General features: G+C 40.0%; 1 protein-coding gene across 2 annotated transcripts in view; it reads left to right on the top strand.

The window, feature by feature from the left end:
- Positions 1–4658: 4658 nt before the first annotated feature.
- Positions 4659–19749, top strand: part of ehbp1 (EH domain binding protein 1) — a 152217-nt gene continuing 137126 nt past the window's right edge. The window contains exons 1-2 of one of the 2 annotated variants that reach the window (XM_059358968.1): positions 4659–4999; positions 5579–6055. In XM_059358968.1, the coding sequence (XP_059214951.1) occupies positions 5952–6055 (104 nt within the window). In that variant the 5' untranslated portion in view covers positions 4659–4999; positions 5579–5951. Of the gene's footprint in view, positions 5470–5578; positions 6056–19749 lie in introns of both variants that reach the window. The other variant, XM_059358967.1, reaches the window with a different exon arrangement.

The following is a 19749-nucleotide window of genomic DNA, read 5'->3' as shown; positions in this document are numbered from 1 at the left end:
GATCCATTAAATGACTAATCATTGCTGCTTTGACTGAAATCAGCTCTGTTGTTGCCGTTATCACACACCAGCAGAACAAGAAGCCGACCTGGCACACAGGTGATAGAGGAAGGAAGGAAATAGCTGCTTAACTACATTTGCATCATGAAATATGCAACCAAATATCATAAAAATCAAATCCAGATTTAACCCAGTTGTTGTCTTTGCTGGCAGCGATCCAAGAGGAAATCACCACGCCCTTCATCCTTCTGTAAATCCAGTCATCCACCCGGAAACGGACAGGCTTCCTGTAACTGAGCAGCGAGCAGCAGATACCACCCGACACGCTACCATGAGTCAAGATGGTGCACATCAAAGCAGAAGATGCTTATCTGTCACTGTGAGCGTGGCACTCACATTTCTATAGGAGCACAAGCACAAATAGGAATCTGTGGAAGGAAGAAAATAGGACGACCCAAGCTACCTCTGTGAAGATATAATCAGGAATATTCACTTAGGTTTTTTGATTTTGTCTTGTTGATAGATGGGGGATATAGATTTCATGGAGTTTTCCTTATCCATCGTAATAACAAATACCAGACTACTTCCTGTGTGTTAAAAGATAAGGCTGGAGGTATCTTATATATCTTTATGTCCCATAAATCAGATTGTTTTAATTTTTTTTCAATACTTTCCAATTACCCTACTATACTAGACCTTTAATATAAAAAAAAGAAAAAAGGAAACACAGCTGGGCACTGTATGTGTGTTTTTAGCAAACGTTACTTAAACAAGTGTAAAAAAGTTGTTGTTTTCTTTTGGTGGGGGACTATTTTCAGCTATTTTCAGGATGAATACATACTGCACATGTGTGGCTCATTGATGTGTTTCATAATGTTTTTGGACACCAATGGACCTCTATGGCATAGACAAATATATATATATATATATATATATATATATATATATATATATATATATATATATATATATATATATATATATATTTTCTACACAGAAGGAAATAGGCAGTTCACAGTTGGATCAATTCAAGAAGTTATGTGACTGTGGCATAGTTTATTACAGCCTAATAACTTTTTACTTCTGAGGATGCATTTACACTTTCAAAATCATAAAAGTGGTTATCTTGCAGACCAAACTTTCTAAATTATAATTTTTTGTTTGCCACAGAGCTGATTTTCTGCAACAATCCAAAAAATAATGGAAAAATCATGTTGACTTTTTTTGTTAAGAACAAGGCTGATGCAAACTAAAAAAAAAAAAAAGGGTCAAAATCAGGCTACATCATCCCTGCAGCACTTTCATTCTTGGGAACAATACCTGTACTGCATATGAGCTACAATCAACAGTGAGAAAGCTAAAAGAGGCTAAAAAATGTTCTTACAAAGTGTGTTGATCACAACTGAAAGTGGTAAATTAAAGCTAAAAGGCTCTGTGTCAGCAGTGATTCTTTTGGCTATCTGTGCTCCACTGAAGTGGTGCAGCCTCACTTGGCTTATATCTAAAGGACTCTGCTTTGTTAACAGGTCTTTTCAAGTGCTCTCACACCAAACGCCAGAGCCTCTGCGCCTCAAGTGCTGGCTCTGATCCTGTAGGACGTGTTTTTGTTGGCTCTCCACAGAGGGAGAGTAGAGAGAAGGTAGGTGTGAAAGTTTTACTCTTGTTGTGCAGTCAGTTGGAGACAATATCACCGCCAGCACGATCAATATAAAAAGAATTACTCTACTACTGATAAAGGCAAAGTTGGAGTGTGCTTCATAGTATTTGAAAAGCATTTGTGTTGAGAATAACAGCAGGAGTAGCTGCTTTCTTACCACATGGATTGGGAACATCTGGTAAGTAATTAAATTGTTTGTCAAACCAGACAAAATTGGCAAAAAACCACACAAATCAAGAGTCAAAATTTTACCAGATGACTACCCATTTTTAACTCCAATAAATCAGGTAACCATTAATCATGTTTGATAAAGTGTTCACTCACTGCTGACTCCTGTGACTGGTGAAGTGACAGTATCAGGAAACAGAATATATTTTGGCCAAATAGGGCAAATCTCAGTTGGGGGGTATGGAGATTCTTCTGTGCTGCAGCTCCATTTTTGTGTTTTAGACCGAGAAGAATCTATTTGCACATGAAATTATTCCCTGGTGCAGAATTAAAGTTAAAAAAATTAAATTGCTTTTGCTGTGAGATTATGAATATCTTCCTCCCTCTGTTTTCCCCCCAACAAGTAAGCCAATAAAGCAGCATAAAAATGGAAACATAAAAATCATAATTTTGCAACACAAGGATGCAAACACACAAGAAGAAAGGAGGTGTCAGGAGTTGGGAGGCATACAGGACTGTACTTGACCTTTGCTACTCTCTCTCACTGACCATCTATAATGCACTCTTTCTTTCACACAGACACACACACTGGCAGACCCGTCCTCCTCCTCTGTTATGTATGAAATGAGGCCTCTTCTGACATGTGGGCAGACACACAAAGCTTCATTTAGCACTGGGTCATTTGTCACATTAAAGCATTCCTTGACGCATGGAGGGAGGCTCCCTGTAATCTGTCAGAGTAAAATGTAAACAGGCGACACGGAGCAGCAGGATCAGCAGGCCCCCTGCTGTCAAATCGGCTCTGACCCTAAACCCCGACATGTTCTCAGTTAACTAATACGTATCTGAATGAAAGCTGACCTGAAATACTGCTTTGTGTTGTGACGGTAAGATAGACATGACGATCCCAAAGAACCCTGTCTATAATTTATATTTTAACAACACAACATAATTAAGATATGCATATATTTTGTATCATGTAAAATTTAGGGTGTTATAATCAGAAATATCAGTGCTTTGTAAGTAAATGTCTGAAAAGTGACAAGTAATTTCTGTGAAAATCCATAAAGTAACATTTTGCTTACATAGTAGATCTTATATGACCTTAGAGCTAAAATAAAAAAATAAAATAAAAAACCTTTCCTGTGATTTTTTTAGGCTGACCCGAATTCAGAACAACAACCTACAAAGCAGATTTTCTATTGTTCTGTGTTCTAGATATTGAGATGAAAATTATGGGTTCATAAAAAAAAGCAGATATAGCTCCTGGGTGAATGTTTATAACTATGAAACGTGCTCAACAGAAACACTGGCACTGTGCTACTTTATATTCCGCTGGCTCTCTCTCCATCCAGCCCCCTTCAAACAAACAAAAAAGAGAAAAAATAATAAAGCCACCATCTTTCTTTGCAGCTTAAAACCCTGAGCAACATATAAAAGGGATACAATATCAATTTCCTGTTATGACATTGATATCTTCTTTTGAGATTAAATTAATCTGCCTCATATTGACTTTCCCTAAGCAGTGCTGCTTCCCCCTGCTATGCATTTACAAGCATTTGGTTACAACCAGCGAGCAATGTGTGTGTGACTGTAGAGGAGGGGGTATTGATTTCTGATGGATGGTAGGTGTTTTATTTCCCCTCAACATGTGAAAAAGGCCCCCTGGCATGCAAGAGTACAAGGTTAACACTCACTTATTAATGTGACAGGGCCAGGAAGTGGAAGTCTCATCCTCATTAGCACTAGCCTGAGGGGCTGAGCTTTGATATTAGAGTGTCCTGGTGGAATAAATACAGTGTTTTATTTTTCTGCCAGGTAGACTGTTGTTTTGTTTAAGAAAGAATACCTAATCATAACTGCCAGGTTTTATTCATTTAAAAACTATATAATTTAATTTTTTAGCGTTGTGCTAGGGGGATTTAATAAACAACAAATAGTTTTTTAACCTATCTTTGATGGACTTTTTGGAGTCAGGGGGCACGTTTATCTACACAGAAAAGGATCCAAATATCTTTGGAGGATGCTGGATTTGACCAGTGTGATAGCAACAACCCAGAAATGCCTCATGAATCAGTAAACAGTGTGTAAATGGCACAAAAATCCCACCAATGGCTGATGTCCGTGGGCGTTTCTTCAACCTTCAGTCACCCAGGCGGCAGGCGAAATGATGGAGAGGCGATAGCGGCGTCAAGCTACACTTACAAACATAGAACCTTAACCGGAAGCGCAAAGATTAGTCTTCAAAATAAAACAAATGTATCACGGTTAGAACGAAAGGAGTATTATTTCCCAATCAGCCGCTATAATATTATATTAGCCTACATTTAGATTCCGAATAAAATATCACATATATTCACCCTGAGAGGTAAGATAAATACCTTTTACACAATATGACAGCCATTTATGGACTATTGTAAAATTAACAACTGTACATTTTTAGAAAACTTGACATCCTCCAAGTTGTATTATTACTATTTAAATCTCTTTCTTTTATTTGTAAACCTTATTATTGTTTTGATATTTTATTTGACTCCACCTGGGTTTTTGTTTATTTGTTTTTTAATTTTAATATTGCTTTCATTTTTCCACTATCATACTGTTCTTTCGTATTGATTTCAAGCATAGATGAACATGTACCTTCTTTATTTTTGTATGTGAACGAAAGAAAAAAAAAACAATAAAGAGAAGTTTAAAAAATAAATAAATAACACATATATATCCACATTTCTATTGGGTAACTATTCAGTTAAAATTTTATTTTTAAAGCCCCGACCGGAAATGTTTTGAACCGTTGGCTACCTTTACGCTCTCCGGAGGAGCAGAGCGGTCAAACTATCAGTAACAGTTGGACTACTTTGCTGCTCGGGGTTGGGATACTTTTGTTTAACTTTGTTTTTCGAAGACAAGCTGAAATAAATCCCGTTTTTGATTCAAGCTCCGAGTCCCGGAGCTTTTTGCTCTTACCTGTGGAGCAAATGTGTCAAGTGGCAAGCAACGGTTTCCGCTCGTGCGGTGTTGTGATGGCTAGCCGTGGACGCTAGCAGGCTAGCTAGCTGTATGGCTGCTGTCGGTACTGCTGCACAGAGGCGATAATTAGCTTGCGAAGCGGGCGACGCACGCCATCTCTTAACACCATTTAACGAATAATGCGTTGGATAATATTGCAGTAAGGTGAGTGTCATAACAGACACAGTTAACCTAGTTTCGCATGTTAAATCGCTAGCCTAGCCAGCTGAATCATTCCGGCTCAGACTATTCCCTGGATTCAGAGACATTCCACCAGATATCACATGTTTACAAAATGTTCATTTCACACTCAGATTTATGGTGGTCTCTTTGTGTGCAGTTTTTGTAGACTCGGTGGTTAACACGACTAATTTTAATGCAATGTCATTGCTTGTCTGTCAATGTTTCAATACATAGGTTCATATTTTTATAATCAAACATCCCCAAGTTAGCTTGCCACGCCAGTAAATAGCCCCCCGGCACGCCGTGCTGGCAGCAGAAGTCCTCAACACAGTCTGAGACATGAACAAAGTGTTGTGTCGGCGATGTAGATAAACTGGATTGTTTTAACATCCATGGTGCTTTAACCGAGGGGAACAGAAAAGCGGTTTGACGGACGAAGCATCCCTGTTTCGGTTAGTGGAGTTACTTAGCGTTAGAAACCAGCGAGGATACTTCTTAATGCCGGGGCTTTACAGTCTCTCTGCTGCTCTATTGACTGTGCCCTTCTCCTTTCTTTTTCAGGACGATCACCAGATGGAAATATTATATCAATACCAAGTGGATTACTCATCATGCCTTTCAAAATTATGGAGTAGATTTCTTCACAAACATCATGCGCGCCGTCAGATCAAATCTCGCCCACTGCTGCAGTGATTCCTTACATTTGGATGTATCAGTCAGTTTTTAAAGACCAGTAGCCACGACTGGATGTGCGGACTTATCTCCTTTTTTTCTTTTTTTAAATGTGATTCCGGTAAAACATTAATTATGTGTCAAGGTGGGTTGGAAGTGCTCATATTCCTATAAACATTAGCGTTAATTCGTGCGAAGGAAGCCCAAAGAAGGAAGTCCAGGACGGGATAGGTACACTAAAACTACCCGCTCCCAAAGAAACATGGCCTCGGTTTGGAAGAGACTGCAACGTGTGGGGAAGCATGCATCCAAATTCCAGTTCGTGGCTTCCTATCAGGAACTGATGGTGGAATGCACTAAGAAATGGTGAGTTTTTTGGGAAAAACAGTCAACCGCAGTGCTGTCATTTAAGCCCCATGAAAACTGTGTGTCTCTGTGTGTGCTGGAATGCCAAGCTCGTTCCTGTTAGCCATAACTCACACACAGACACACACACATTCAGTCTCCTTGGTGTGCAGGCATGTCTGCATGCTGGGAGGGGCCCGGCTGCCTTGTAAAATTGCTATGCTTTTTTTTCCTTATGCACCAATGTTGAATCTGTTTGGTTTGAGTCATGAAAAGAGGAAGGCAAGCGGAAAGATTTCCCTTCCTTCAACCTGAAGGGCTGGGTTCAAGCTGCCCCCGCACTCCTAAAATGTCTTAAGCCATCCACCAAACACCTACCAGCTCCAGTGATGCTATAGGGAATCTGATTTTGACTTCTGATCTCACTGGAAGTAGAGAAACAGTGAGATCATTTTTCTGCTATTGTTCTTTTAAAGCTAAAACATCACAGAAGCTTAGTTGCATTGTCATTCATAGTATATGTACTGAAACGATGATCTGCAGACTTGGGGAAAATCACCCTTGTCAGTATTGTCATAGCACAATTTTCTCTGTGTACCTTACACTTTTTACAAATGTCAATTCTATTTGCAAAAGTAGTGGAAGAAGGATAAGGTTTACCTTTATTGCCATTAACTTTTTTTTTCATTCAAGGAATTTGCCTTGGTATGTTGGTGCATAACGAAAAACAAGTATTGCAAATGTCAAGAGTCATAAATTTAATCTACAAATCAAGTCCTTAATGACAAATGAAGAGCATTTTAACACTAAGAAAATGACACTCACTTAGAGGTTTAGAGCTGTAAACAATGACAGCCAATATCAGCACACTTCTATAATATACAAAAGGTAGTGTAGCATCTTTTCTCATGGCTTCAACCACTATGTATGAAAGTACAAACTATATAAGTACAAATACTATACATTGTATGGAGGTAGAGGAGCTATTGGGTGTGTTGTTAGAAGTATGTGGTGATAGGTGGATGTATGCTACCTGAGCCTGCAGGTATGTGTCCTGTAATGAGTGAAAAGCGGGGACTTGTAAAGTAAAGATGTAGCCTGCAGACATGGATTCTCAAGCGGCTTGCCGTAGGCGTGACTAACACAGCCCCACAGAGCTTAGACCTGGGACAGATGTTAACGTGTTGGAGAATGGAATGAGAAAAATGTACATCTCTTCCCAGAGAAAAGGGTGGGTGGGCTCAGCACACTTGGTAATGCGCATTGTTTTGCATCCGAGCAGGACTCTTTTATGGTATTGAGTAGAAGAAATATGTGTGTATATATAGCCATTTATTTTCAACCAATTTAGTCCTCATCATTAGTAGTTTGTAATAACAGAGACAAGAAATAAAATCTAAAATTAGCAGCCCTTTGAGATGCATTAGTAGGTGCTCAGTTTTTGTTCTTCAAATAAAAAGTCTGTCTTTGTGTCAGTTAGATCATGCCAAATTCAGTTGCTACTAGCCAGTGTGTGATGCTACCACTCATCTTAAATGTCAGGTTTACTGCATAAAATGTCTGCATTTACATCCAAAATGTGGCTGCCTCAGGTTCCCTGCTTGTCTTCGATCGTGTGTATGTGTGCACGCCTGGCTCAGAGTGTGTGAGAAAGCATTGGCGTACACTTTCTGCCTTCCTTGGACTTCATCAGTACGGTATGTTATTGTTGCAGTGGAAACTTTCCATCTACGCAGACTGGAAACAGTCCCCAGAGCTCAAATGAAATCCTGAAACCTTCAGAAGTGATTTTTGAAAACCTACAGCCCTTTCATTTCTGTCATCAATAACAGGAAGAATGGTAGAACACTTATGTGTGCCCATACATAAAGGTATGGGGGCTTTTCAATGCACATTGTATGAAATGTGAAAGCATTTTAGCACACTTGGCTGACACTCAAAGGCTCAGTAGAATAATCTCTAAAGTCTAGATAATTTAGAATTTTTCAAACAATTGGTAGACAAGAAGTTCAAGGGTCTGCTCTGTGTGTGGTTCTTCATTTGTGTGTCTCATGCCTTAGGGCCAAGGTATACGTCATAAGAACTAGTTCATACAACATGCTGTTTGACCATGTTGGATATCAATTCAAAGGTGGATTTAAGTCGACCACCAGAGAGAAAAGGGTGATGTGATATCGTTTAAACATGGGGTTAAAGGTTCACATTTTCATACGTCTCTCCTGAAGCTTGGATCATAGTTTTTGTGGTAGTGCTAGTAGCACTTGCACTTATCCCCTTATCGGTGGCTAAACTAGCTTGTTGAATTGTTGACAGAGGCAGTCTGTTAGAGAGTTTTTTGGCTACTAGCAAATCAATGATTTCACCACTTTAGAGAGATTTCAGGTTATTTTTCCCTTTTACATTTTCTTTTTCTACAAGCTTAAAATCACATTTTTAGAGGGACAGTGGTGACAGACCAGGAGCCCAGGATTATGGGTGTTCCTCATTATCTTATACATCTATGTTTGTGAAGTAATTTGGAGTCTTTATCCGCTGCCCTACTTGCTGTAGTCCACTCCTCTGTGGAGCAGAGGGAGTTAGCATTCCACTCACACACACCCATTTCAGACTCCAGAATCAATTCAGACCAACCATTAAAACATTAATGAGTTCAGTGTTTGTGTTTGCCAGTGAAATGAAGCACCATTCACAGCGTTGCAGCACGGTCCCTTTGAAACCTGATCATGTCTTTGATGAAAAGTGAACAGTATTTTCTGTTGCCTTTAATCTGTAGCAGGTAATTATGATCATGCAGCTCAGGGTTAGAAATCAGACCTCTTTGGTACATGCTAAGTAGTATGTTTTTAAATTATAGTTTAACCTCTGTAAAAATGGATAAACTGGATATGAATAAAAAAAAAAAAAGAATTTACAGAACAATTACTCTCAGGAATTGTACTTTTAAGGTGATTTACAATGACATATACTATAAAGTCATAATATGGATGGAATAGGTCACATATCCAAGTTGTAAAACTGAACTTTAAAGTAGGTGCTGGACTGTTTTAAGATAAGCTTTTTTTGGCATTAGTTTGAAATTAGTAACCCCACGTTTTTGTTTATCTCAACTAATGTGACTGACCATGGGTCACTGGCGACACAAAGCGAACTAGCGAAGCAAATATCCTGCTACCTATCATGTGTATATTCATTCTGTATCATTATCAACATAGGTGAGTTGACAAAAAGACAATATCCGGTGAACATTAATTTTTGCTGCTGTTTGCTTGACTAAGAGTAATGCATTTTCATTAAGGCATAAGCAAATATTCTAAACACATACTAGTATGATGGGGCAGTGCAAGGTCTGTCTGCTTTGATTGCTTAATATGTTACTCCTTCTGCCACTGCTGCTGTTATGTACTTAGCTAAAGAGAAGTTTTTTCTTTGTTTTTGTCATTCTCTCTTGCACCTTTTTATAACTGTATCGAAGGACCTTATTTGTCATTTAGCTTTGTTTGTTGGTTGTTTGTCTTGAAGGTAGTTTTTTCTGATTGCTAAGTGGGACAGATGCATCATGCTGTCTTGTGGCAAATTAAGGTGTCAAAACTTGGACTAAAAAATGTACTTACAATGTTGGCTTAGTGAGGAACAAAGTTCATCAGTCATGCAGCAAGGTTTTCTCGTCACTGATAAGTGGGTGAGTCCTGGTTTCAAGCCCTGCAGCTTGAAAAGATCATACAAACCCCCTCCTGTGCAACAAGTTGTCAACAGAAAGGATTGTATCCTGTGTGAAACCTCTTCTGTTCTCTGCTGGTTTCTGTTCTTAGCTGTTGTGCAGTGCTTTTCTATATCATGTTTACTGGGCTTAATCATAATGTCTCGGATTATAAGCTTGTAACCAGAAAGTTGTTGGTTCAAGCACTCAGATAGGTGAGGTGCACGTTTCGATCTCCCAGCTACTGTTAAGAGGGTGCAACCCCGACAACGAACAGCAACTCAGTGTGAACTTAACTTGAATGAAGCCCTCACTCACTTTGTTAGTTTTCCCCTGAGGCTGGTGCTTTTGAGCAAAAATGTGTTGCTAGTCAACCTTTCTGGTTAAAATATAGTTTGAAAACATAGTCATAAGCCAACAAGTGTCATTGCAGCCGACAGCTGTTGAAACGCGTGGCAAGGATATGACAGTTATACGCTGGAAACAACACAGAGACGCTATTGATTACATGGTAATTCTATCTGGCTACATGCAAGCGTGGCTAATCAGGACTTCTTCCCCTGCTGCCACATGACAAGACAGTGAGGGTAGATTTCCTCATATCAATCAAGGATTGTTCAAAAACCCTGAAGGCGCACACACACACACACACACACACACACACACACACACACACACACACACCAGCCGTTACACGGGTTGAAGGAGTGAACACACGCACTCACTCCCTCTCAACTCAAGTGGATAGTTATTATTATATGTTTAAAATTATTAGTAACCAGCATGATCCCATTCCATGTGTTTTTTTGAGCAAAACACTGAATTTCTACTTGCTTACTCATTGTCACGTAATAAAAGCATTGCTAAAAGACTAGAGTGCAGACATGTGTAAATAAATGTCTACCCTGGATAGCATCGTGCAAGCATCAGGCTGTCAGTTGAGTAATGGCTCACTTTTTCAGTGGAAGTGACCAGCGTGTGTCAGGCTGTGACATGCTGTCTTCTGTTGAGCATGTGTGTATTATGGCAATCGCCCATCATGTCTCTGCCAGAGAAACATCTTCCTGCCAACTTGGTCTGACGTGGCTCTCCATTCTATTCAAATTCGAAGGCCTTGACACATTCCTGAGTATCTGTTTGGCACCTGGAGATGTTTTCACTGCCAGCTTATAGTATGATGCAGTTGTTTCTGTTGTGCAGAAATTCTGGGTGAAACCATACAATTTGTGTTATCCTTGGCTATGAGGTTTTGGAGAAAATAATGATTGAAATGCTTACATCTCCTTGTGTTTCAGTGTAGTCTGATTTGGTATGTTTTGCCCAAGGGTCTATGCTTGAATGTTTTTGGCAGTTTGAACTAAACTGATGCCAGTAAAATGCCAAAACTGGGGCGAACACAAACATGTGTTTTCATTGTTGATACTTGAGTTGTTCTAATTTGTGTGCTTGCTTATCACTTCCTTAATTATAGCATTTGCTGCTTATTTAGTTCTGCGGATTGTTTTATCCTCTCAGTACAGCTTTCAGCTCCTCATCTCCTCCTCCTGTGATTCTGTAATTGTTATCGTGCAGCGAGCCCACTGCTGTCATCTGGGGCAGCTCTCACACTATCATTAATGCTCCTCTTTCCATTTTCTTCTGTCTGTTATCTCTCCTCCTTCTCCCTCTCCTCCTTTGTTTCTTGATCTCCCTTTCTCTGCCTCCTCTCATGTCTTTCTCTCCTTCTGATAATGTCAGTTTAACTGCTTTGCAGTGGAATCCGCCCAAGTGTAGTTGTTCTGTGCTGCAATTATGGACACAAACAGGCATTTACACGCCCCCTCCCACACACACACACACACACACACACACACACACACACCAAGAGGCATGAAACATTGCAGGGTTGTGAAGCAGTCAATGGTGTGTTAAATGTGATGAAAACTGTGCTGGTGTGTCTGTCTCTACTGCTGTCAGGCAGAGAAACACATGGCCCCGGAGACTGCTCATCATTAATCAGACTGCAGAAGGGTGCAGCAGTATCTGCAAGGCTGATAAATGCATATTGTGTGTCAGGATGGAGAAGCCACAAATATGTTGTTGGTGCAGGTGGAATTTAGGATGTACAACCAGCTGAAGCTTAAACATTTGTTTCCTTCTCTTGTAGTAATAAAGATTTCTCCCCCACTCCTATTTTGTGAAGCAGAGATGTGGTCTCTGCAGACCACTAAATTCGTATCGTACCCGGCCCGCCCTCTGGAGTTTTAGAAAAGTTCGGAGCTCCTGATTGATCACTTTGTGGTCAGAGTGGTGGTAATTTATCACACCCCCTTTGGTAGACCAGCACTATAATCCTTCTGCAGACCCATGCATACCAAAGTTAGTACTGTAATTTGTGTGGGCTAAAGGTCACATCACACTTCCTTCTGTAGATGTTCCCAGCCACAAGCAGCAAACTGCTGAATATGCTCGATGAGGCTGCTGGCTCAATGTTGAAATGAAAGAAATGGAAAAAGGGAAAAGGAATTAAAAACAAAATGAAGTTTTGTTTGCCAGCAAACAACCATAAAAGCTAATTTTCTGTTATAAATAATTTTTCTTCAACTAACTTTTATGAGTAATTAACATTTCTGCTGAAGCCACAGTCGCCTGACTGCTCATGTATCATTGCCTTAAGAAATGGATGTTGCTCTCCGCACCAGGACTCCTTGTTTCTAAGCTGCTGATGCTTTTGGGCACATGATGGTTGTGATTCCTACTGTGTCAGTTTCTCCCTAGGGCTGTTGGCAAGCTGGTGTACGGAGAGTAGTTGTAAGGGGGGGGAAGATTTTGATTATCTCATTTACCCTACTGAAAGACAGCGTCCTATCATACCCTTCTTTATTTTAGAGATTCTCTCAAACACACGATCTAAATGATTCCCACTCTGCTTTTCCTGAATCTTCAATTTGGATGTATTGTTTTGTGGAAGTAAGATGTATGTGGACTACTGCTGTTACTCATTTTTATTTGTATCAAATTGCCTTCTGAACTCAGTTCCTTCTATTTTTAACATTCATTTAGTCAGGGACGTAGACTCAATCATTGTCCCCACTTGTGATCTTAATAGATATGTAGGGGCAATCATGGGAGTTTCACTTTGATTATCTGCCTTCTTTTGTTCTCATGAGAGTTAAGCTGTAGAAGGATTTGAAAAAAAAGGTTGCCATGTTAGAGACTTTTTTCAGGCATACAGTGTATGTGTACTCCCCACCACTGCAGAAATCTAATGATAAGGGAGGAATGAAAGCCAGTAAACTAAAGCAACAGGATGAAAAGATTCATACCATTCTCAATGTGTACACTTGTCTTGTAGCAGTTGACATATTGACTTCATAAGTTATGAGGTCAATCAGTTATTTTTTTTCTCAAAATGTAGACAATGGCCATTATTTTTTTTAATCAAATATTGTTTCAGAATTCTCCTTCACAATCTCAGCAGAGAGCATTTACAGTTTTATTTTTCAGAAGCTTTCAAAATCTTTCTGTGGAGAGAGTTTTACCCTTCACCCAATAGGCCAGTCATGTCAGGAAAGAAACATTAAATTTTCTTCTCCTGGCTGTCAGTCATCACCACTTAGACTTGACAGTTCCCTCTTCTCTGCCTCCATTGTTTGTAACCTGCTCTTCCGTGATTTTTTCCTCAGCCATTGCAGCTCCATAATTGGCAACACTTGACCTCCAGTTGGTTTATCTTTGCAGTTGAACTCTGTTAGGAGTGTCTTAATGCAACTATCCTTTTAAGCAGACTTCTTGAAAATAACATGCACCTGACCTGAAACAAACCAGGCTGCTTACTGAATAAAAAATGCAGCAGCTTCAAAATAAAGTCTTCACGCTTGATGTCTTCACGTCCTCACTGGGAATAATGAAGTCTTACGCAAATGTCTGGAAAAATGTTGTGCAGTCCCAATTCATACTCCACCATGTAGCTTTTTTTACTAGATCATTTATCACATCAGATACTGCATTCATCAGAAGAGTTATGACACAGCTGAGTCTTGCAGGGCAATGTGACTGGTAAAATGAGTTAAATTAGAGTTGGACATCTTCAAATACGACCATAAAGCATATGGAAGAAAGGTCAAATTTGGAAAAATGATGGCCCCTAATAATGGTCAGACTCTAATCTATAAAGCTCATGCTTGTTGCCAGTCTGTCTGACCTTTTCAAATGTTTGGATCCAGGAAAATATAATAATGCAATTTTCAGAAAATTTGCATATTCAAAGCCTGGTAAATGTTATGCGATTTAACATAATTTAACAGTTAGAGAGAAACTGTTCCACACATCCAGCTGTAATTACAATAATAAAGTACACATGCATGCAAATAGCCACAATAACTGATTAGTGAGGGTGCTTCAGCTTTCACTCCAGACACTTGTGTCTGGCGTTAGTGGTTACAGCATTAACTCTGTGTCATTGAACCAGCTCCTGGTTGCCACATACACACTGATTGACTGTTCTATAACTGGAGGGCAAGGGGCTGTCAGTGTAGACCTATGGTGTAGACTGGAAGACCTCTGTCACAATCACACATAAATGCAAATACACGCAGATTTTTGTCCTTCTTGAAGACCAGTTGAAATTATGTTTTTTTTCCTCAACATATTCCAATTTGTTGAACAAGTAAATTGACTGTGAAAAAATGATCAAATAAGAGAAAACATTGCTGAAGAATTCAGATAAAGAAAATTGAATAATGTGGATAGTGGATAGGACCGGTTTTTAGAAATGCTTCCTACCTTGCCTATTTCACCCTGCTAAGATTGCATTATTCATACCTAATGAAGATTTAAAAGTCATAATTTGCCTTATTCATGTCCTGCCTAGTATGTGTAGGTTTGTGGATGTGGTGTGTGTATAAGGCTATCTGGGGTGTGTGACTAGGGATGCAAATTATCGAGTAATTCATTAATCGATAGTTGTTTCATCTTATCGATCGATGATCGATTAATTGATAAGCGGCAATTTTTCTGAGAACCTGAATCTCCCTACTGTATACATGACATAAAATGATATCTTCCTTATGATATAAAGAAAAATGCAAATCATATTCCTTAATCAAAGATTTATTCTGGGCTCACTTGAGGGCAGGGAATAAGATTTTGATAGAATATCAAACATATTCTGCATAGAAAATATCAGAATCATCAATATCAGAAAAGTAAATACAGTGTCACATGTGGACGATTAGCAGCATTTATAATCCCCCTTAAACTGGGAAATGTGACAATATCACAATAACATTAGTAGACCAGGACTGGATTGTCGTAGCTCTATTTAACTGGCGCCACATCCTCCATCAATTGCCAATATTCATCTCGCAGCTCCAGTGTCCTGGCGTCTGTGAGTTTGGTCACTGTGCGGTCTGAGAGTACGGCAGACGCGGCCCACCGCTGCTGTGTCAGTCTGTTAAACATGTCACTGACTGAATTCCACCTGGTTTTACAGGATTGGATGAGTTTATGAGACGGCAGCTGCATTTGTAACTGTTTTGCTGCGAGCGCTTTGTTTGCTGGATTTCTGTGATTGAAGTGTTGTACGAGTCTGCTAGCAGCTACAATGACACGGTTAATGTAGGTAACGAAGCCGTCGTTAATGGCCAGCTGCAGTGTGTGGGCGAAACATGGAACTGAGTGCCAGTTGACTCGCGTGGGACTTTTTGCCGAGACGATGTTCCGTGCATTGTCGTGTACACAAGCAACCACACGCCCGGTGAGACCCCATGTTTCCACAGCCTGTTTTAACTTCTCAGCTAAATTGTTAGCCGTATGCCTCACTGACATGCTCTCTGTGAGTAGGACTGCTGACAAGTACGTCTAGCGTCAAGCGCGCACTCACACGGACTAGCGGGGAATTACGGGTTCAAAACGCAATTAATTGCAAGTAATTTATTTTAATCGAGTAATTTCTTATCGATAATTAATCGATAATCGATTAATTGTTTGCACCCCTATGTGTGACAGTCCCACAGATTGTGTCTGCACTGCTACATCTGTTTTGATTGTAAGGCCACAGTCTGACTGATGACACACCAAAGTGAGAGCAGTCATCCCTCTTCGTTTCCTCCTTTTCCCTTTCTTTCATTTGGCACATCCCACTCTCAACCATCCTCTTGTTTGCTGAATCAGAAACTGCCAAGTAGGTCAGGTATAAAAAATAACATTTTTAGCTCAGCTTTTCATGATGGGGCTGTTAGGTTTCTGAGTAAACATTATTATGAAGGTTTTTTGACTGTCAGTGTGTCATTTACTTCATTTTGACTGCATCTTTGGTAATAAGCTGCCTGTCTAGCACTGGAGATCCCAAAGATTAGTGCAGTGAGTCAGTCTGTAGTAGATTACGTGTGTTGGTGTGCTTGTATGTGTTGCAGCAGTGTCTGTTGTAGTATGCATTGCAAATCTACATTGTAGTATGTATTGCACGTTGTAGTATGCATTGCAAATCTACATTTCCCTCACTCCTAATGCCTGTGATTGACAGGTAGACATGAAGTCTGTCTGCAGACTTTAAAGCTCTTCTTCTGAGTATGTCAGCATTTAGCTAGAATGATACTGTATCCGCTTTCACAAAGATGCTCACACACACATACTTATCATGTATTTTCCTTCCCTCTTACCCTGACTGTCCTCCTAATTCCTACACACCATTTTGATCAATCGTTATAGCTCATACCTCCCTCAGACAAACACACCCTGCAAGCATAGAAAGTTGAGCATTGAGACTGACAATGAATCCTTATTAGACTGAGATCATACACCTTAGAGCTTACAGACTTGGAGTGCCATTAAATTACTACCTTTTAATACACCTGACAGTTTATTTACTTTCTGTTACTGATGAGAAAAATTCTGACTAGTATCATCTTTTTTGTGCCTTAAATGAATGTTACCACATATATATCGCAATTAGTTTAGCTTTTTAATATGACTCTTAACACAAGTCCTGAGGGATTTTACTTTGTATGAACAGACTGAATGTGCAGGGCAGCTGCTGTCTTTTATAGTGTTTTAAAAAAAATGTTGTCTCTGTGCTCATCCCTTGGTTATAATTTAATTGTTGTGCTGCTGAACTAAACTGAATCCTCCTGCTATGCGTTCATTTTTTTTGTTTGTGTGTGTATGTGTGCAATGCTGGTCTGGTGACCATCATATCAAATGTGAAGTGGTTCCTTTCTGCCTACAGGAAAGATAGGGCAGCTGCAACATCCTGACGCACCCTCCACTTCCATTCATGCAGGCGGATGGATATGCTCACAGAACCTCAAGCGTTTTACCAAAAGCACACCTGGCTAAATTGTTAGTTGAATGGACACTTTTCAGCCATGTCTTTCTTCTGACATCCACCTGATGGAACAAATTAACTTTTTTTTAAAGTGCAAAAACCCGCCTGCCTTTGTGTGTAAATGCAGCCCAAAGCGTCTTTGAACTCAAGTTTTTTTTTATACTTGTGTCCATAAGCACATGATTTTGTATTGAGCTGTAAGTGCTGACATCATGCTTCAGAGTGCTTAGCAGTACTGTAGCTGAGCTGGTACAGTGTAGACACTGATGAAGAACTGCAGTCGCTGCTGAGATGCTGAGGTCCACTGCACAGCTAGAGTAGACAAGGTGTAACACACACTTAAAAAAATACATTCAAGCAGCATGGAACTGACTGAAGAGTTTAGACTGGAGAAAAGGTTGTGATTTAATTGTACATCAGCCAATTGCAGCCGGATTGCACTAAAACCAAGGAGTGGGGTTATCAGTAAGACAATACAATTCAAGGCACTGTGCAGCTTTAAAAGCAAAATGCCAATTAAAAAGATCTGCATGGAAAATAGCCCATAACTAGTTGCGTATATAGACAAATTATTGTTACTGTCTTTCTCACCTGCTGTGATGCTAAAATGTCTTTGAGAAAACATTGAACCCTTCATGCTCACTAATTGCAGGTTTCTCTGGATGAGAGCTGCAGCTAAATGCCTTAAATGTAAATGTAGGAGGGTTTATCTGGGTTTTATGTCAATGTCAGAGGGCTCTCATCTCGTCTCCTGCTGAGCTTACTGACCCACTTTCACTCCTGTCTGCCCTCTCTCTCTATCTCTCTCTTCAGCCCACGCAAATACACACACTATCAGGGATTCTTGTTGTCATCGTTCATCATTTATTCTTAAGTGGCTTGTACAAGTGATCTAGGCAAGCTTGCCACATTCACCAAATTTCTCGCATTTAGAATTTTCTCGCTGGCACTGGCCCCTCCTTACTTCACCTTAGAAGAGAGAAAGGGAAAGGCAATGGTTGTTCCATCTCCTGAGAGTTAAATATGTTGCTTTTTTGGTCATTCGGAGGTAATCTGAGTATTCATGATTTTTGATAAATGCAGGAGGAGCTCACACTCACTAGAGCAAATAAATACTGAAATATAAAAAGACTTTTGTGTCTTCTATTTTCAGTAAAACCCATACGATAAAATGACTGGATAATGTCAGCACCTTTCCGTAGGCCAGTAAACAGAAGGTCTTAATGTTAAAATGGCATTATATATATGAGTGAGAGCTGCTGAACACACGTCATGATGAATTCACACTTTTTTCATAACTCTCCATCACTGATCGTACATCTTCACCGCATTTCTTTCTTCTTCATTCCTCTCTGATGGCTCACTGATTCCTGTTAAACACAGAGAGAACATGCAGGCCTGAAGCTGAACAAAGTGTGAAAAAATCACTTAGCCTGCAGATGAATGGTTTACATTTTTGTCATAGTACAGTGAGTACGGTACAAAGGGACTAAAAGGGGTGATATTTAGTGTGTGTCTGCATGCTCTCTGATATGGCCTGTGTTGTCAGACAATAGCTTCTCTATGTGAGGCCTCTCCTCGAGGCTGAAATTGTTGCCTGTCATTCTCCTTCTCTCCTCTCCTCTCTTTTCCCGCTCACTCCTCCTCTTTCCTTCCCTCTCTGTCTTTCTGTTTTCGTCCTTCTCCCCCTTTTCCCTTTCTTCTCTGTCTTCTCTCTCAGTGTCACACAGCCAGTCATTATTTTCATGGACTGGCTGCTTTGCTGTTGTTCTGCAGGACTCTTTAACATAAGGGCCCATGCACTCATAAACGAAGTATTGTGCTTGCTATGCTTAAGACTTGAGTATGTGCACACAAACAGCTATATCAGAAACCCATTGATAGAGGAATATATTTTTATTATTACCTTTAAACCACTTATCCGCATTTGGGGTACACCCTGGAAAGGTTGCTAGACTATCACAGGGCTGACAAGTAGAGACAGACAATCACGCTCACATTCACACAGGCAATGTAGAGTCACCAATTAAACCTGAGCTGCATGTTTTTGGACTGTGGGAGAAAGCTGGAGTACCTGGTGAGAACCCACGCTGACAGGGGGAGAACATGCAAACTCCACACAGAAGAGCCCCAGGTCGGAGTCGTTCTGGCGACCCTTTTGCTGTGAGGCAAGAATGCTAACCACTAGTGCATAATTTGTGTAATGGAGAGGCTGTTACTAAATTATTTGATCCATATGTTTTAACATTCCTGTATTTCAATTTATTTTTACCTATAGACCAATACCAACATGACTGTAATAAGCTAATACTTTCTTGGACGATTTATTGGACTGATTCTAACAGAAAATAGAATAAAGAAATTCTAATTGATCCCTCAGGGGCAATTTGCTCCCTTTCTTTTCTCCGTTGTGAAGTCAGAGGTCAGGCTCAGTAACAGAGCGTCAGCTTGGTAGCTGGACAGCTCTAGAGCGTGGGACCGATACTTGCCAAAACAAGGACTTAAACCTAGACACTCTATTTGACTGACAATATCTGGCATGGCATCTGCTAACTGTGCCACTCTGTCCTCTATGACCAAAAGCTGAAGCCTGATTTCATCTAAGATTTAGAAATGTATTTTCTATGAAGGCACTTTACTTTAAGGCAGGGTCAGGTCCTGGCTGCTTGGTTTACGTCATGGCTGATGTCTGATCTGCTTAATAAGCTCACC

The sequence above is a fragment of the Centropristis striata genome, chromosome 20, assembly GCF_030273125.1.
Source record: "Centropristis striata isolate RG_2023a ecotype Rhode Island chromosome 20, C.striata_1.0, whole genome shotgun sequence".
NCBI lineage: Eukaryota > Metazoa > Chordata > Actinopteri > Perciformes > Serranidae > Centropristis > Centropristis striata.
The sequence above is the reverse complement of the archived record's forward strand: the minus strand, read 5'-3'. Positions and strand labels throughout refer to the sequence as shown.